The sequence below is a fragment of the Rhea pennata genome, chromosome 5 (assembly GCF_028389875.1).
Source record: "Rhea pennata isolate bPtePen1 chromosome 5, bPtePen1.pri, whole genome shotgun sequence".
NCBI classification, from domain to species: domain Eukaryota; kingdom Metazoa; phylum Chordata; class Aves; order Rheiformes; family Rheidae; genus Rhea; species Rhea pennata.
The window spans coordinates 61,345,980-61,362,195 of NC_084667.1; the positions used below are offsets into that span (position 1 = coordinate 61,345,980).

Here is a 16,216-nt window from a genome sequence, read left to right on the forward strand (position 1 = left end):
AAGCAAATGTTTGGTTAATCATCAGACTGGTGGAAGAATGAATTAAGAAGTGTTAACAAATCCATATATATGCACTTTTAAAATATAAACTATATCTACTTCTAAGGCACTAACTGTACCCAAGTGCTTAATCAATCCATCAGTCCAAAAGAATAAGATGCAGCAGAACTTTTTGAGAATAAATAATCCTCCCAGAACCCTATTTTCATGTAACAAAGAAGAAAAAAAAATAGAAAGTAAATTCAAGTGCAAAATGAATGAGACATCAAAGCAGGATGCTCTCAATAACATTCTTTAAGTGTCACATCTTGGCCTGTATCCCAGGATACCCTTGGAAATGACACACTGAATCTCAATGGAATTCTTTTAACAAAATATTTTAATAACTAAATTTAGGTTTTATTCTAATTTATTTGATTTGATTAAGTAAAGCTTTGTGGGCCATTATATGCAACAGATGCCAAGAGTCTGATGGGCTTTTGTTCCAATTCCTAATTATTTGTGAAATTGCTGTTTATAAATGCTATCACATAATAAAAACAATAAACGATCCACCTAAACAGCAGCAGTATGACTGCACCCTGAAATGGCAAAAGTCAAAGTTTTAAAACAATACCAACTTTCAAGGACAGCTCCCAAATTAAAAAAAAAAAAAAAAAAAAAAAAAAAAAAAAAAACACAAAAACAAAAACAACACTTTAGTTTTCTGCAGTAGCTAAAGTAAAATACAAATCAGCAACTTTGTTTCATATGCACCAAAAATCAAATATGAAGTAAATAACAGCCAATCTCTTCTAAGGTATACGCATACAGTTTCACCATGATTAACAAGAAGCATAGATTGAGAAATAATCACTGTTAATCACATTTTACCTAGTTTTCCCATTTCTAAAATACTGGATTCCAAAATTGCTTCCCCTCTAAGACATATTTTCAGCTAAAATTCAAAAATGTATAGGCTGGGATTATAGAACATTTCCTAGCTTTCATAAAATTATTCCTACCAATGCCCAAAACTGACCAGGACCATGCTGTCTCTAGACCATGTTAGCTTTTAGCACCCCTTCCAGAGAAAATACGTTTATTCAAAGCACCTGGAAGCAAGGGGAAAACTTGTGTTCAGTAACTGTAACAGAATAACATGCCTACTCATTTTGGATGGTACTAAAAATAATGAAAACCGAAACTCTTACAGTTGTAAAAATTAGATCCTATAATCTGGCTACCGTAAATCTGTATTTAGAAAATTACCACTAATCAAGCAGAACACTTATACATGTGCTTAATTTTAAGCATTTTTATGGATTCAGTTCTTAAAATTAGCTCAACACTTAACTTTTCCAATGAAGTAAAGCCCTGAGTAGAAAATTTAATGACATTTATCCAAATTTAGTGATACAGCTGAGAGAGTTTGTATACTATATGGTGTTTTAATAGCAGATACTTAAAAACTGGGAATCAGAATCTGAAAGTCTGGCCTCTGATTTTGCATTTTTCTCTTTTGATATCTTTACAGTGTCAAATACATTTATTTTTGCCTCATTGCTATGATTTTATATAGATCTGATCTTAAGTTAACAACATAATCAAATAATAAGACATCTAAAAGACAGTAAATATGCCTGCAGAATTCCTGGCATACAAGCAGATGCTCTATCAAGCCTCACCATAAAAAAAAAAAAGAGGGCATTAAGAGCATTTTATTTGCAAATACCATATGCAAACAAATCATGTAATTACTAGGTTAAAAGGAAACTAACAGGTTACTAAGTTTGTTCCTTCTAACAGCAGGAAAAATTTCATTATCCTGATAACATCCCTGATAAACAGATAACTTGTCTACACTTGAGTATTTTCAAGGACAGCGATTACAGAACATGCCTTCATAGACTGTCTTACTGCCTCTTGACAAAAATGGTTTTAGCATTAAATTTCAAGTATACTTTCTGTATGAGACCACTACTTCTCGCTCTGCCATTGATGACTAATGAAATGATTCCTGTCTGCTTTATTACATTCCTTTACATTTTTGTGATAAGTAATTTCTTTATTTTCAGTTGTGTGATCCTCTGCATGAACATGCCCAAATCATCATTACTTTTTCTCTCAGCTATTATCTCCTCAAAATTTTTTTTATCATTTTTGTTGTTTGTTGAACTACAGCCAGTTTATTTTTAACAGTGCATTATCTTCTGCACTATCTCTGAAGATAATCACAAAAATTCCACACCATCGGCACCCTGAAGGAGATGTTACAAAGAAAGACAAGGTTTACAGCACAATAGCGTATTACAGTACATAAAATGCACATGCCACCCAAGAAAGATGTTTACCTCTGTTAAAAAGCAGCATTTTATCCATTTGGAAGCTACTGTGATAATTCTTACACAAACAGAGCATCTGAGTTGTATTTCACGGTTTCTTACAATACACGAGGACGTAAACCAGAAAAATACATACAGGATTAAATTTCCATAAAGCCCAAACGCTCTGGCGTATGAAACAGGAGAAGGAATTTAATCCACTTCCATAATGTGGTGAGGGCACAGGACCTCCACTCCGCCTCCGCGGCAGCCCCGCGGCGCAGCGGTCCTGCCGGCAGCGCTCCCCGCTCGCCTCGCCGCAGCCACGCTGCCCGCACGCCGCCGCGGCGCCCCGAGCCGGCCCTTACGCTCCGGCAAATTCACAGCACGTGGCGCCAAATTGAGCGTAGTTATTTTTGCAGGTTGAGTTACATTAATTTGAACATGTTTTAATAATGAACTTCCAGTATATGCTCACAAGGCCTGCACCTGCAGTAAATATTTGCTGGAATACCTGCAGACTCCCTCCGAAAACCGTGATTTTCGGTTTTCTTTGTGATACATAAACAATAAAGTCTAAAACAGTTCAATTAAAATAGCAAAGACTATAAGACATAAACTATTCTCTTAATTCAAAGTAAATCCATTTTATAAGATCAGAATATTATTTTCTTCCTTTTTCTACATAGAGAAGAAATGGCTTTTTAAGTTTTTTTCCAGCAAGAATTCTTAATTCAGGAACTATTAGTGAGCCACTGCAACATGTGTCTTTGATATTTTGTTGTTCAAGACATAATATGACAAAGGTAGAAGAACAGGCATAGTTGTAAAGTTTTTGGTCCAAACACCTCTTCCCTGTCACATCATTATTTTCAGGGCTACAAGAAACTCAGGTAACAATCTTGCATGCAATTCAGTCTCAATTTTTCTCCTTTTAAATGTGTGCTTTAAACTGAATTTTTCATACTTTTAAATAAAAAAGTAGCCATAATTTTGAATTATATCCATGCACAACACAAATTGAAAGCTGTTCAACTAGCAAATTGTACAGTTATGTTCCTGTTCTCAAACATTATTACTTGAAGCACAAGAGCAGGCACATGACTGTACACTGACCTTCATCTGTTCCCAAATTGTGTCTTTTAAAAGCCTTGAATCTGTTTAAGGAGAGTTGCTGAAACCTGAAACGAACTAGGTCTATTGCTTTATAAAGCAGATGAATGTAAAACTTAAGTATTACATTTCATGCTCTTTCTGTACTAAATATAGCAAAATTAGGATAAGGGAGAATATACTAGACTGTGAGTCTTGTTTTAGAAGACAATTTTTTGTTACAGGCATAGTTGATTAGTTTGTAATATTTAGTATGTTTCTACTTCTGACAGAAAATCACTATGAATTTGTAGAAGGAAAATGTCCTCCTGGTCTTTCTTTTTATTTATTTATTTATTTTTAATAGCAGTGATCTTTAAAAATAAACAAACAAAATATCCAACAACAACTAAGATCTCTACTTAGTTCTGACAGGCTCAAATATAAGAAGCATCTTGAAATACATTGCATTTAAGTTTTTGTCTCTTGCTCTCCAGCTGATTTTTGTGAGTACACATTTTGCAGTAAGTGAACAAATCAGTTGAGTATTCAGGAGAAAAGTAAGCTCAATTAAAAGCAAAGGCATTACATAAAGTAACTGCAGGAAGCATCTTTGGATGTGTGTTGCTGCGGAAAACAACAGGCACAGAAGTATCTAACACTTATGAGCAACACCTCAATAAACTTGTTAAATAATTCCAAATGAAATGGGATAAAAAAGGGTTCTAAATCCTCTTCTTTCATTTTTTAGTACTCTTCAGTGTCATTTCTAAAGATGTAATAAATGAGTTCTGAGAGTGTTCATCTGTATGTTCTTCAAAGCAACATTAACTTGAATGCCACCCTGCAGGACCGGAATAGGAAATGCATTATTTTCAGATAAATAAGTGGCCTGCAAGTTGACAGAATTCTTGAAAAGTTGATAGGTTTTTGAGAATTGTCAGATGGGAACTGTAAATTGATTAGGTGTATTTAACCTACTGATAAAACAGAAAAACTCAGTTTGGAAGGGACATCTGGAATCATGTGATCCAGCCTCCTGCTCAAGGCAGGGCAAACTTCAGTTTTATCTGGTTTCTCAGATTTTTCTTCAGCCACATTTTGACCTTCTCCAAGAATAATGTTCCTCAGCCTCTCTGGGCAAACTGTGCCAGGGCTTAACCACTCTCTATGGGTACGTCGTCTTCTGCTGGGGAGACAGTCTTCTTTCCATTACAATATAAACCCAAATATGGTAGGAACTGCTGTACTGTCACTCAGCTGATTTTTGGCAGCAGAGGTGTTGCAGGTCTGCCTTGATAACAGTTTATTCCATGAGCTGGTAATGATTTTGCAAAAAACCAAATTTTTTAACTGGCATGGAGAGATTGAGATGCTAAGCAATTATTTAGCATACATTAAAAAAATAAACAAAGTAGAGGTGATCCCAGGACTGATATCCTAGTTCTGAATGCTCCTGAGCTTAAGAAAACTCAGGACTCACACACTGAAACTCACTTTGCTTAAGCCTACATTTGCTCAGGCCTAAGCAATAACTAAGAAAATAACCTTTCACATAATTTGTGCTACTTCACCTTGTGTCAACGTTATGTCAGCTTTTGTTTGGTTAAATCATTTGGTGTTGAGTCCTACTGCAATACATTATCAGATTTTAAAAGGGTGCGACTCACAGCTATGGTGACTACTACAGTCTTTATGGTTTTTTGTCTTTGTATGATTTTATCAGCTGTTGATCTGAACAGTTGAAAGGGGTAAATTTATACAAAAATACCTTGATCTCTCCTGATAAATATTTTCCAGTATCAAGTCCATATTCTGACACAAATCAACTGAATTTTGGCTTATGTTGACTTCATTTGAAATGAGAAGAAATGCAGATGTCCCAAAGGAATCAAACAAACAAATTTGAAGTTTATACTTTAGTTCACTGCTGCATAGCAATGAAGTCTGCCTTAAGCTCATGCTTACCTGGGCCACTGATGAAGACAGGCAATAGGCTCAGTGTCTGTTGTTATATAAAGGCTCAGTGTCTGTTGTTATATAATGACTCACAAAATGATGTCATTAAATTCATTATATATATAAACCATTTGTAAATATATACATGTATGCATTTTACAGATCTGGCATCTCGATGTGCATGTTCAATTTAAGTACTTGTCCTGAGTTTAGAAAAAATCTGGTTTTTTTTTTACACAGCATTTTCAGAAGTAAAATAAATTTTAAATACTTCTCAGAAAATGAGGTCTTAATTATATAACACATTTACGATGTTCCTGAAGAAGACAGTTATTTACTAACTTCATGAACTAGAAAATCCTGGCCAACAGGACACCTATACCAGAAGCTTCTACTCCTCTCGAGTATTATTTTATCCTTCACTAAGGGTAACAAACCCCCAAGCGCCCTCTAACTATGATGTCCTCTTTACTCTTCAGCAGCTAGACTACCGGCTTTAATAATATAGTACATGATCGTATCATCCTACACATTATGGCATGGTTACTTTAATATCTTCCTATTTTTAAAACACTATAGCTCCGAAAAAGGGAATAACTACATGCCACTGTGTGCAAAATTATGATGTTAGTTTAAATGCATAAGAATTATGTAAGAACACTGAAAAAGGAAAAAGGTATTTCAATTATAATCTTTGTGTATGTGTTTATTTAATTTCCAGAACAAATGTGAACAGTTTTCACAGTCTTAATGGTGAAATCAGTTGCTTATAAAATAAAACACAATAACTTAGAACAAATACAAAATTTAGACCAGAATGAAGCACAATTATTTGGTGGCACAAAACCAGAGATCATCAGGCAATGAAACAGAGACAACAGCTCACTAGGGAAAGCTTAGCCATGTAACTAGCCTCACAACTGTCTTACTAAAATACAAATATGGGGCTTTAATGCATTATAAATGATCTTGAACCTGACTAGTCTATATGGTAATAATTGGCTTCACATTCACAGATAGAAGTTATGCAAAAGCATGGGTATGCTACATAGAAAGTTCACGTTATTCCTTCAGTTTAAGAAGTTGCAATGAATTTACTTGTGAAAGAACGTTATACGCTCTACAATTCAACAGTAGTCACTAGTAAGTTAGGATGGCAGCTGTTGTACATCTGAAGCTAGCAAATGTTATGTGACCAAAGATGACTGGCATGACATGTGGCTGTAGTCTTTTTATACAGTTATGTTCTCAACTATTTTAAAAATGTCCACCAAAGTCCTTCAGAAATACTGTTCCCAAGAAGTTCTTGGAAAACTGATCCTTTAATATTTACTCCACTCAGCTGCATATACTAACAATGATAACCTAAAATTTCAGCAAAAATAATAATAAAATAATTTGTTCTTTTTTAAGTCACGTTCTTCTCCTCACTGAGACTTGAGGCTGGATTCACTTGCTTGAAAATACAGGGTATGTATTACATTTCCAACGATCAATTACCATTTCAGCCTTTTTATCTCTGACCATAAATCTAGGCACATGCCCATATGGACAGAAAAAGTGCAAAGACAAAACTGTCTTCAAGGCAAATTCCAAAAGCAAGTGTGAACTTCCATATTAAAGTATCATGCCTTTTTCTGTCCTTATTCTCAAATATTACAAGCATTTTTAATCAAACTATTATTTTTCCTCATTTTCTTGGAACTTATACCCTCAAAATCTTTATATTGATAAAAAAATTGTCATCATCACTTTATATGAATCTCAGGTACCTACACATAAGAACAGTCACTGTAAGGATTTTAAGGGTTCTGACAGAGGAAAAATTCCAAAGTGCAATTGATTTTACTAACTTATTTCATACACAAGAAGAATACATCTCTAAACATGGCTCCTGTTATAAGTCATAATTCTTTTAGTGTAAGTACTTTGCTTCATTTTAAAAATATTTAATATAGTTAGAAAAACTTTTACCTTTATTTTTCAGTTAATTAAATTTTCAGTAACTAGATTAAATTTTAATACATACAAAACAGACAATAAACATTTTAGTACTCAATAAATCTTGAGTCTGAGTCCGTTTCACATATTCCCTATCTGTTGTTATTTTGTATCAACCGATCTTTGAAGTCCAGAGTTACTCCTCTTTTTTTTCCCTGGTAAGATAAATACAACTTGGAAGACCAAATAAAGTCATCAACTATTCATTTCTTCTTGTGTGCTTAGTGGAAGGTTTTGGCATAAAGAACAAATGGCGCAAAAGGATTGAAACTTCTTCCAAGTTACCTGAATTAGGCTTTGCCTGAAACATCATCATCATAAAGCAATGATGAGGGGGAAAAAAAACTTAGTGTAATACTAGAATTTGTTTGAATCTAAAACACAGTTTCTACCTTATTCCAAATAATTGCATGTGACAAAATCAAACTGAATGGCCAAAAGTTTAGATTACGTTTTAGCAATCTTTATATTAGGACATTATCTACCACTGTACAGTCATATTTGAGAGAAGTATGGTCACAAACAACTTAACAGTAGAAATTACAAGGTTAAGTCTCGGTACATGGGGAGAAAAATCCTTCCCTCAGGTAATTAAATACACAGTTAAAGAAGAAAATTTCATATAATCCAAACTTTTAGTTTCATCTTCTATACAAACATGCAAATGTGCAATACGTTTAAAGTTATCTAATCAGTACACTAAAATTTTAGCATCTCAAAAGGCGGACAAAAATGACAAAAATACTGAAAGACACAACAAATCATGAGTAGATATTATAATTTCTACTAATTCTGTCCAGAAGAGTTGAGTTGCATTTGCAAGAATTACACAAGAAGTGACACTTTAAGAGTAACTTGGAAGACAGGGAAGAGACTCAACACAGTAGGATTTGGCCTATCAACAAGAATATGGAATGAGATACAACATAAAGGCAAAAGGAAGTAATATGATTCCATCTATTACCTGTCATGTGTCCTCATAAAGTCCCAAACCTTCTTAGTGCCGTTCTGCAGACAAAAAAAAAAAAAAAAAAAAAAAAAAAAAAAAAAAAAATCAATGAAATGAATTCCAGGTGAAAACTAATTGAAATGAAATTAAGTATTAATTTTCACAAGAATTTCTCGCAAAATTTGGCATAGATTTTATTTATGAGAACATTATGGTAGGTTTTGATGATGAGTATTACATAAGTTGAGAACTGTCATGAGGCGATCAAAAGCTTAGATCCCCAACATCACACTCACAGATAAAGCAAGACTAAGGTAGGCTTTGGACCCAATTCTGGCCATAGCAATGGCTTCAAAACCCCCATCTAATCACTTAGGTGCTAGAAAGCTATAAGTAAGTTTTCACCAGTAAAATAATCTATGGATTTAAGTTCTCCCATGATGTCTGCTCAGTAATGTTGCTATCATAGCTGGACAGAACAGCTCAGCACTCACATCCTTCCCAAACTCATTTGGGATCCAGGAATGGGCCATCCTTCCCTCCAACTCCCTGAAAGATCCAAAATTGTAGTTTCGTCCATGGTATATCTAACACAAAGTGGTAGCATTCCATTCAAGGGAAGATAGCCTACCCACCCGCTTTTATTTAACCGCTCTTGTGGTGGTGGTTTCTATTTTTTACACAATGGGCTTAAGTTACAGCACTCACCCAAGAATGGGAGACATAAAATGAATTATCCTCTCAAGTCTGAGAGGCTTCAAGCCCACCTAGTAAACGTATTTCATGATTTGGGTTTCTATCTCCAGCATCATGACGTATACTGGCCAAAAAACTCCAGCAAGCAATCTCATGTTGGTTTTGAACTATCAGAAACTATGTAGGCATAAGACTGCTGAACACGTTTGCAACAGATTTATGTCTCTGTTTGGACATCCTATAAACAGCGATTCTCAGTAGTTGCCATGCTACTGTTCACCCTACTACTTTTAAGTCATCTTGGACTAATTTCCGTCCTCTGCTACCTTTAGAAGAATTAAACTTATTCTAGCACAGCTGAAAACTGACCATGAAAAAAAAACCTTTTACAAAATTAGAAAGACTATGCACACATTTGCTTACATGTATATTCTATGTTCTATAATCATATATATAATATATATATATAATACTAGTAAGTTATATACATATATATGTATATATAGTTATATACATATATATAATCGTATATAATCATATGTATGTATATATACATACATAGCAGTTAACAGAGACCCATATATAATGCTATACCATATTTTTTAGAACTGTGCCAATATTCTTCAGCCAAAATATGACTCAGAGATTTCTCTCCAAGGTCAGTTTGAAGTCTGTATAAGAAACCAGCACTCAACCAAAGGAAATTCTTTTGGTTGCTACATTTCTCTTATCAGCAAGGCAAAAAACAGACCTGCTGAAGACCTAGATATCTAAAATATGCCTAATGTGAAAAGCAGAAGCTATTTATTATAAAGTGTCCTTAAATGGATGCTCAAATCCTGAGCAACTGGTTAATGATTTAAAGCAGGTAAATGTGAGCAATAAAAGAAGAATCGAGTTCAGTTGGTGGGTAAAGGTGCCAACCAATATAGACAAGCCCTTCAGCTCTATTACAGATGTCATGGCTACCAAGTACACAACAGCTGGTGGGGATTAGATAACAAGCACTCTGGTTCAGAGATTAAGCTCCTGAGCTTTATGAGTTTACCAAGCTTTTTGGAAGACTGACTGACTGCTTGCTAGCTGGGTTTTCCTTCATTCCCACAGCTCTAATTATAAACAGTTGTTCACCTCAAGAGAAACTCTAGTCTACTCTTCCATCAGTGTCTGCACATAACTTCTGTTAGCACTGACAGGAATCACATGCGTGAATCGGAAGGAGAAGCCATGTCATTGTTTAAGGGCAACATTATGTCCAAAGAGAAATAAAGAGCAAATTCTCAGTGTGAACTGAAACATTAAAGCCCTTGTCCATCAAGCTGAGTATGTATCCAAACTGTTTTACCTGGTAGGAGATACAGACACAGCCTTGAAAGCACTGGGACACTGCATGTTCTTGCAACACTTCAACTTAATAGCATAGACCAATGCTGTGTAGCGAGATAAATTTAAGGTTTTAACTGCATAAGGTCCTCTCAAACCTTTTGTAGGTTTATTTCTACCAAAAAGCCTCTTATTTGTAGGATTTTCTTTTATTTGCAGATGACCATGCAATTTGTTATTTGACATGAGTAGTTTGGGATACTGTGGACTAGAGATAATGCCTTCTGGATGTACCATCATATTGTGTCTCCAGCTTCAACCTTCCCCTGCCCTAAATGTAAGATATACTCCCATCCTTTCCACCTTTGCAGTGTCAACTTGGTGAAATGTGGGTGTTCAGCTGATGGAGGAGAGGGAGGGAAAAAAAAAAAAAAAAAAAAAAAAGGCCTGAATCAATACTATCCTAGGATTAATTTAAGCAATTAATCCTGTGATACTACTTCCTATGGTACGATCCTGGCAATAATCCTCCTGGACCTTTCTTCCTGGTATCATTCTGCAAATTATAGAACCTGATTGCCATGAAGCACTTACGAAAGAGTTTCAAATAGCCACAGAAAATTACACCCTGAGGAACAAACCTCGTCCAGATGGGATCCATCAGATCTGAATGCCCTCTTCTTATGGATGAAACCCCATTAACATTAACAGAATCTACCTCACAGACATGCACATGATCTTTAACAGAAAATTAAGGAAACTTACTACATAAAAAAGAAATTAATCAGAAAATAAGTCTGCATCTTCTATTTTCTAAGTGGCTGCAGAGCATATAAAGCACTTTCTCTAGAACATAGTTTTGTTTTTAATTAGTTTAAGACTCCAATTCAAAACCAGTCACAGGCTAAATTAATTTGAATCTATCCATTCATGATGCTGATTATCATCATATGCGCTGACTGGAAAGCGTTGTTAAGCTATTTTCTGGCCATATTTGAATAAAAATCCATTTTACATGATCAACTTGCACCTGTCCAAATAAATAAATCAATAAACAAATGAAACATTCCAGCATCTCATTGTTTACAGTGGCAGAAACTCAAATGAGCACCATTCATGCCCTATTGTCCAAACAAATGTAATTTGAACCCAACTGTATGGAGTTGAGTTTCTATTGTACCCAATGCATGGTTCTTTCCTAACAGACTAGTATGAAGGTTGCTAATTATTAATAGCATGTAAACAGTTACCAAAGGTTCTTATGCTGCTTTACATACTTTACAGAACATTAATTCTAGCCAGTTTCCAACCAACTATGTCAAGCTGTATGTAATATCTCTGTATTTTCTATAAGACAAAAAAATTAACTGCAGAAACTGATTGACTATCGTCACAACTACAGTTAGCTGCAAAGAATTAAAGCTAGCAATGGCCAAGGTTGCGCCCAAAAACCAGAAGCGTCTCTGTGAAATAAAAACTATCTCAAACCCTTCATCTCCTTCACTTTAATAAATATGTGTTTGTATATTTATAAAATAGTCCATTTTCCAATGTCTAAGGAATGATCAAAGTATCTTTCAATGAAGCAAGAGAAGTAACTGTAATAATCACTGTGAGAGCTGAACATGATGATGGCAAGAAGAAAGGAGTGTATTATTACATTTGAAACAGATTTAAACAATTATCTTTCAAATTGGGAATGTTTCCTGTGATTTACAAAGACAAATATGTCAACAGTATTTTATATTAGTTTTTATTTTTTTAGAACGGCAGTTCTGGTACTCCAACAACATTGCATATCATAAATTTGATTTGGTAAACCTTAATCACAAAGTAATCACACTCCAGTTCTCTGCTCAGTGATCAGATTCTGTCATGTTGCAATGCTGAACCAGTGCATATAGTATGTGTAAATTAATAAAGTTGTATTCCAGGAGAGGCAGCATGTGAGCCAACTTGGTTTCATATTACACAGAAGACAGATTACTTACATAAGCACAAATTGCATAATAAAGCCGTATCAGGTCAGATGAAACATCCATCTTGCCCAGTATCATATCTCTAATAGTGGATGCCTACAGGAAAATTTAAGAATAGAGGAAGCATACAGCAATGCTTCCCCAGATACTCTTCCAGTCTTTGAGAAAAGGCAGCTGAAGGACATCCAAAGACAATGTAGCATTCAAATTAAACATAGTCCTTTTTTTCCCCTTGGAAAAGCAAGCACAAATGACCAGATCTGCACTATCTGGATAAGCCACATCAGTGTGTCACAAATCCTGCTCATCTTGCCTATAAGACTGATTTGATACTGGCATAGCCAACTTTGTGAGAATTACAACAGTATGCCATATGCTCCACAGTCCACCCAAGAACTTTATCTGTTTCGGTTCAAGTGATTACAGGACAACTGTCCACTGCAAAGAGCTTTCTGCTAAGCCAGTGCTTGACAGTGGATATGACTTCAGCAGATGTGACTCCTACAAGCAGAGAGCTCTTTATGATGTGGTCCATATCTGATCACCACATTCTCTGTCCTCCCTCCATCCTTAAAACCATTTTCTAATACTCTCCCTACACCTGCACATTGCCACAGTCACAGATGGGACATTGTTTGTACCATCTATTACAGGTAAACTGGACTTCTCCACAGCCTCTAATCAAAATATTTCCCACTTCTTGTACCAAACTTCACTCTTCCTGTCTCTTGCTAAAATGTCTGAAGACGCACTCTGCTTGGAATATTGCCATACTCTGCCTTCCTCCACTTGCTTAGGCAATATAGCATCTAAATAATATAGCCAAACAACTATCAGAATGAATATGCAAAGGCTAACCATTTTTAGTAGGCCCATTTCAGAGATGGCAGTCAGCATCTATAGATTGCTTCCAGATGGCTGTCCTTACTGGAGAAAGTCAAGAGGATTTAGCCCCAGGCTAGTGCATAAAGAAAGTACACAGCGCAAACTATACTAATAAAGTGAACGTTTTGTTAAACAACAACAAACAAGCCATGACTCCATGGCTTCAACACTCCTGCTAATCTCCGTGACTGTCCCCTTAGCTGAGCATTTCCTTCTCCTGTCAGCACGCTATGTGCTGTGCTAACAACTCTTTAGAGGTGCTACTGCAAAGTTTGGTTCCAGGCCTTCTATTAGCACTGAATCCTATTCCTGAAGCACTGGCTGGGCAGGCAGAGCTGCACCCCGCCACGTTGCTGTTAGGCCAGGCCTCCTCTTCACCAAAGCAGGACACCTTTAAACATTCACTGGCACTCTGACCCTATGGTGATACGAGCCATGCTCCACATGTGAGAGATCTTGGCTATGCTCTAAAACAAGTCACCTGGGAGTTTTCCTCTATTCTTTATTAGGAGCAGCTGAATATCTTCATCCCTCTCTTCCTGAGGGCAGCACCAGCACACGATCTACCTGCTGATAAACTCTTGAACCAGTTTATACTTGAGATAAGGAAGAATTTTAAGGGATTTTTGTGGGAGTATTCTTGTACCTGTAATACTAATATGTTTTCAGTTTAATCTTAAGAATATATGTGGTAATTATCAAACAACTGTTAAAATGAGGGTGTCTAAAATAAATCCTCAACATGCAGCTTTACAGTGACAGATTCCTTGTAGCTACCCTACTGGAAATTCAGACCATTCAACAAATCAAAAGTTGTATTAGAACTGCATGGATTTAAATGACAGCCAGGCTTGTTTTAATGAGCTCTAGACAGACAACTTCTGACTGAAACAGAAAATATATTTACCCAAACTCAACTTAAAGCTTTACCTATTTCATTTGCCTTTATTAAAAACTACTGAATTGAAGGCAGTGCCTAATTATATCTGCTATGATTATCCACAGAAAACTGTTGCTTGGACAGACAGTAACAAAGGTTCCAAGTACTTTACAGTCACACCAATATCATCTCAAAGGGGTTCATACCATGTACTACAGACTTTTGAGGAGACTGATAAAAGGGTAAGCAGACAGGTCGCTTAAGATGCTGGAGGTCTCTGAAATGTGTACATATGTCCAAAACAAGCAAATCAACTTCACATATGTCACAAAAAAAGAAAAAAAAAATCTTCCCATGACAATGATTAACTCCTTATTGTTTACATTACAGGAGAGACAACAAGAGGACTGGCGACCCATTGTGATAGGCACTGAACATGTGTAGTGGGAACAGTTCCTGCTCAGTGAGCTTACAGTTCAGTTACAACGCAGACAAAAGTCGGTGTAAACAAACAGGCAGTTAAGGAAGAAAGGCAAATACATTATGGTATAAATAAGCTACATGCACAAGTTATGAGAGTTAAAATGACTAACACCAATAATGACCCTCTAGCCTCTACCAGTTGGACTGGATTTAAAGCAGTCATCCAAGAAATAAATGTTCCATGTTTGTGAAAAAATCCTGAAGCTGATGTAGTAATAGCATAAAAATAACTCTGTCCTCACTGCTCCACTTACTCTCTTTCCACACTTCTAAGACACAAAGGCAATTAATGTCCTCAGTGGAAAGGGATTATGACCATTCATTGTGCAATAAAATAGTAACACTACAGGTAAAGAAAAATAGATAAGAGAATTAATTGGCAAATAACGGTCTTAAGCCAGAGTCTGCAGTGCCAAGCCAGTGTGCAGTCCCTGTTTAATCATTTACACGTAACAAAGCAGTAGAATTCCCCAGAGGGATAATCAGATTCTGCTTTCTTCTGTTCTCAATTTTTTTAAGGTATGAGAGTATTTTTTTTCTTGAAAAACAGGTGTTTAGCTTGTTTTTCTGTTGCAGTCATTTCCCAATTCAATGCATAGTGTATAAACTTATCTATACTGTTTAATATTACTACGCACAGCATAGCCTCTTTCTACTTGGGAATTAATTCACTGCATACTCTTGTTGAAGTACTCTACCTGTTGCCCAGACCTGCATGTCAAGGAAACACCAAACTCAGCACTGTAGTAAATGGGTTTTCTTCAGGATAATCCACATAAGCAGTACAGCTGGGGAACTCGAGCAACAGACTCACAGACAAAATCTGCATCAACTGAGCCAGTTCTGCAGCTTCCAGTCACCCTTATTTTCTCGTCATTAATGCTTTTCAGTCATGCTCACTTCTTATGATCAATAAAAGAAGCCAATATGTAAAGTAGCAAGAGCAGCACATTAGTAATTCAGTGTTTTGTTTACAAAATGTATGTTCCTATGATGGGAAAATATGCCCTGAAGTAGACGTGCATTAGCTGCTGCTTCTCTTCCAGTTACAGTTCTTGGCTTAAACAGAGAGGACTTCCCCTGTAATAAACCTAACGAGGCCGCAGATACTGGATGCTACAAGCTAAGTCCTCACTCCTCTGTAAATGAATTCTTCCCCTTCTACAGAAGTGTCCCTATCAGTTGCAATTTCCTTCTTACATTTCTTTTTTTTTCAGCTTAATGGAATCAGATGTCACATCTACAATTTTCAGTGGAAACACATGAGGATAGATAATCTAATACAGATCATTTCTTGCCAACTTAATTATTAATGCGCTGTAATTTTTGTTATATACAGAAAATACATTAATGTTTCCAATGTTACAATGATGTGTGTGCAAAAGCTGTATTTCCAGGTCAGTCTCAAGTCCCAATACTTTATGCTTTTCAACATCCTATCATAAAATTATTGATCAAATTACCTTGCACGGTCTGAATAACTTTCACAGTATTTTCAGCACAATGACACATAGAAATTACGTAAACAATAATAACAAAGCAGCAGCTTTTATTTCAAAAACATTCATCTACCCTATGGTTTGGACATTTTTTGTTAAAAAAATAAAGCATTAGCAGTCAACATGATACCAGAAAATTTATACAGGGAAAGACAGGTAAAACAAGT

At 35.7% G+C, this 16,216-nt stretch overlaps 1 protein-coding gene across 1 annotated transcript in view; it reads right to left on the bottom strand.

The window, feature by feature from the left end:
- The window catches only part of NUDT14 (nudix hydrolase 14), a 59,223-nt gene that overhangs the window by 22,628 nt on the left and 20,379 nt on the right, over positions 1-16,216 (bottom strand). Inside the window, exon 2 of the mRNA XM_062576702.1 lies at positions 8,320-8,363. Within this exon, the coding sequence (XP_062432686.1) occupies positions 8,320-8,363 (44 nt within the window). The remainder of the gene's footprint in view (positions 1-8,319; positions 8,364-16,216) is intronic.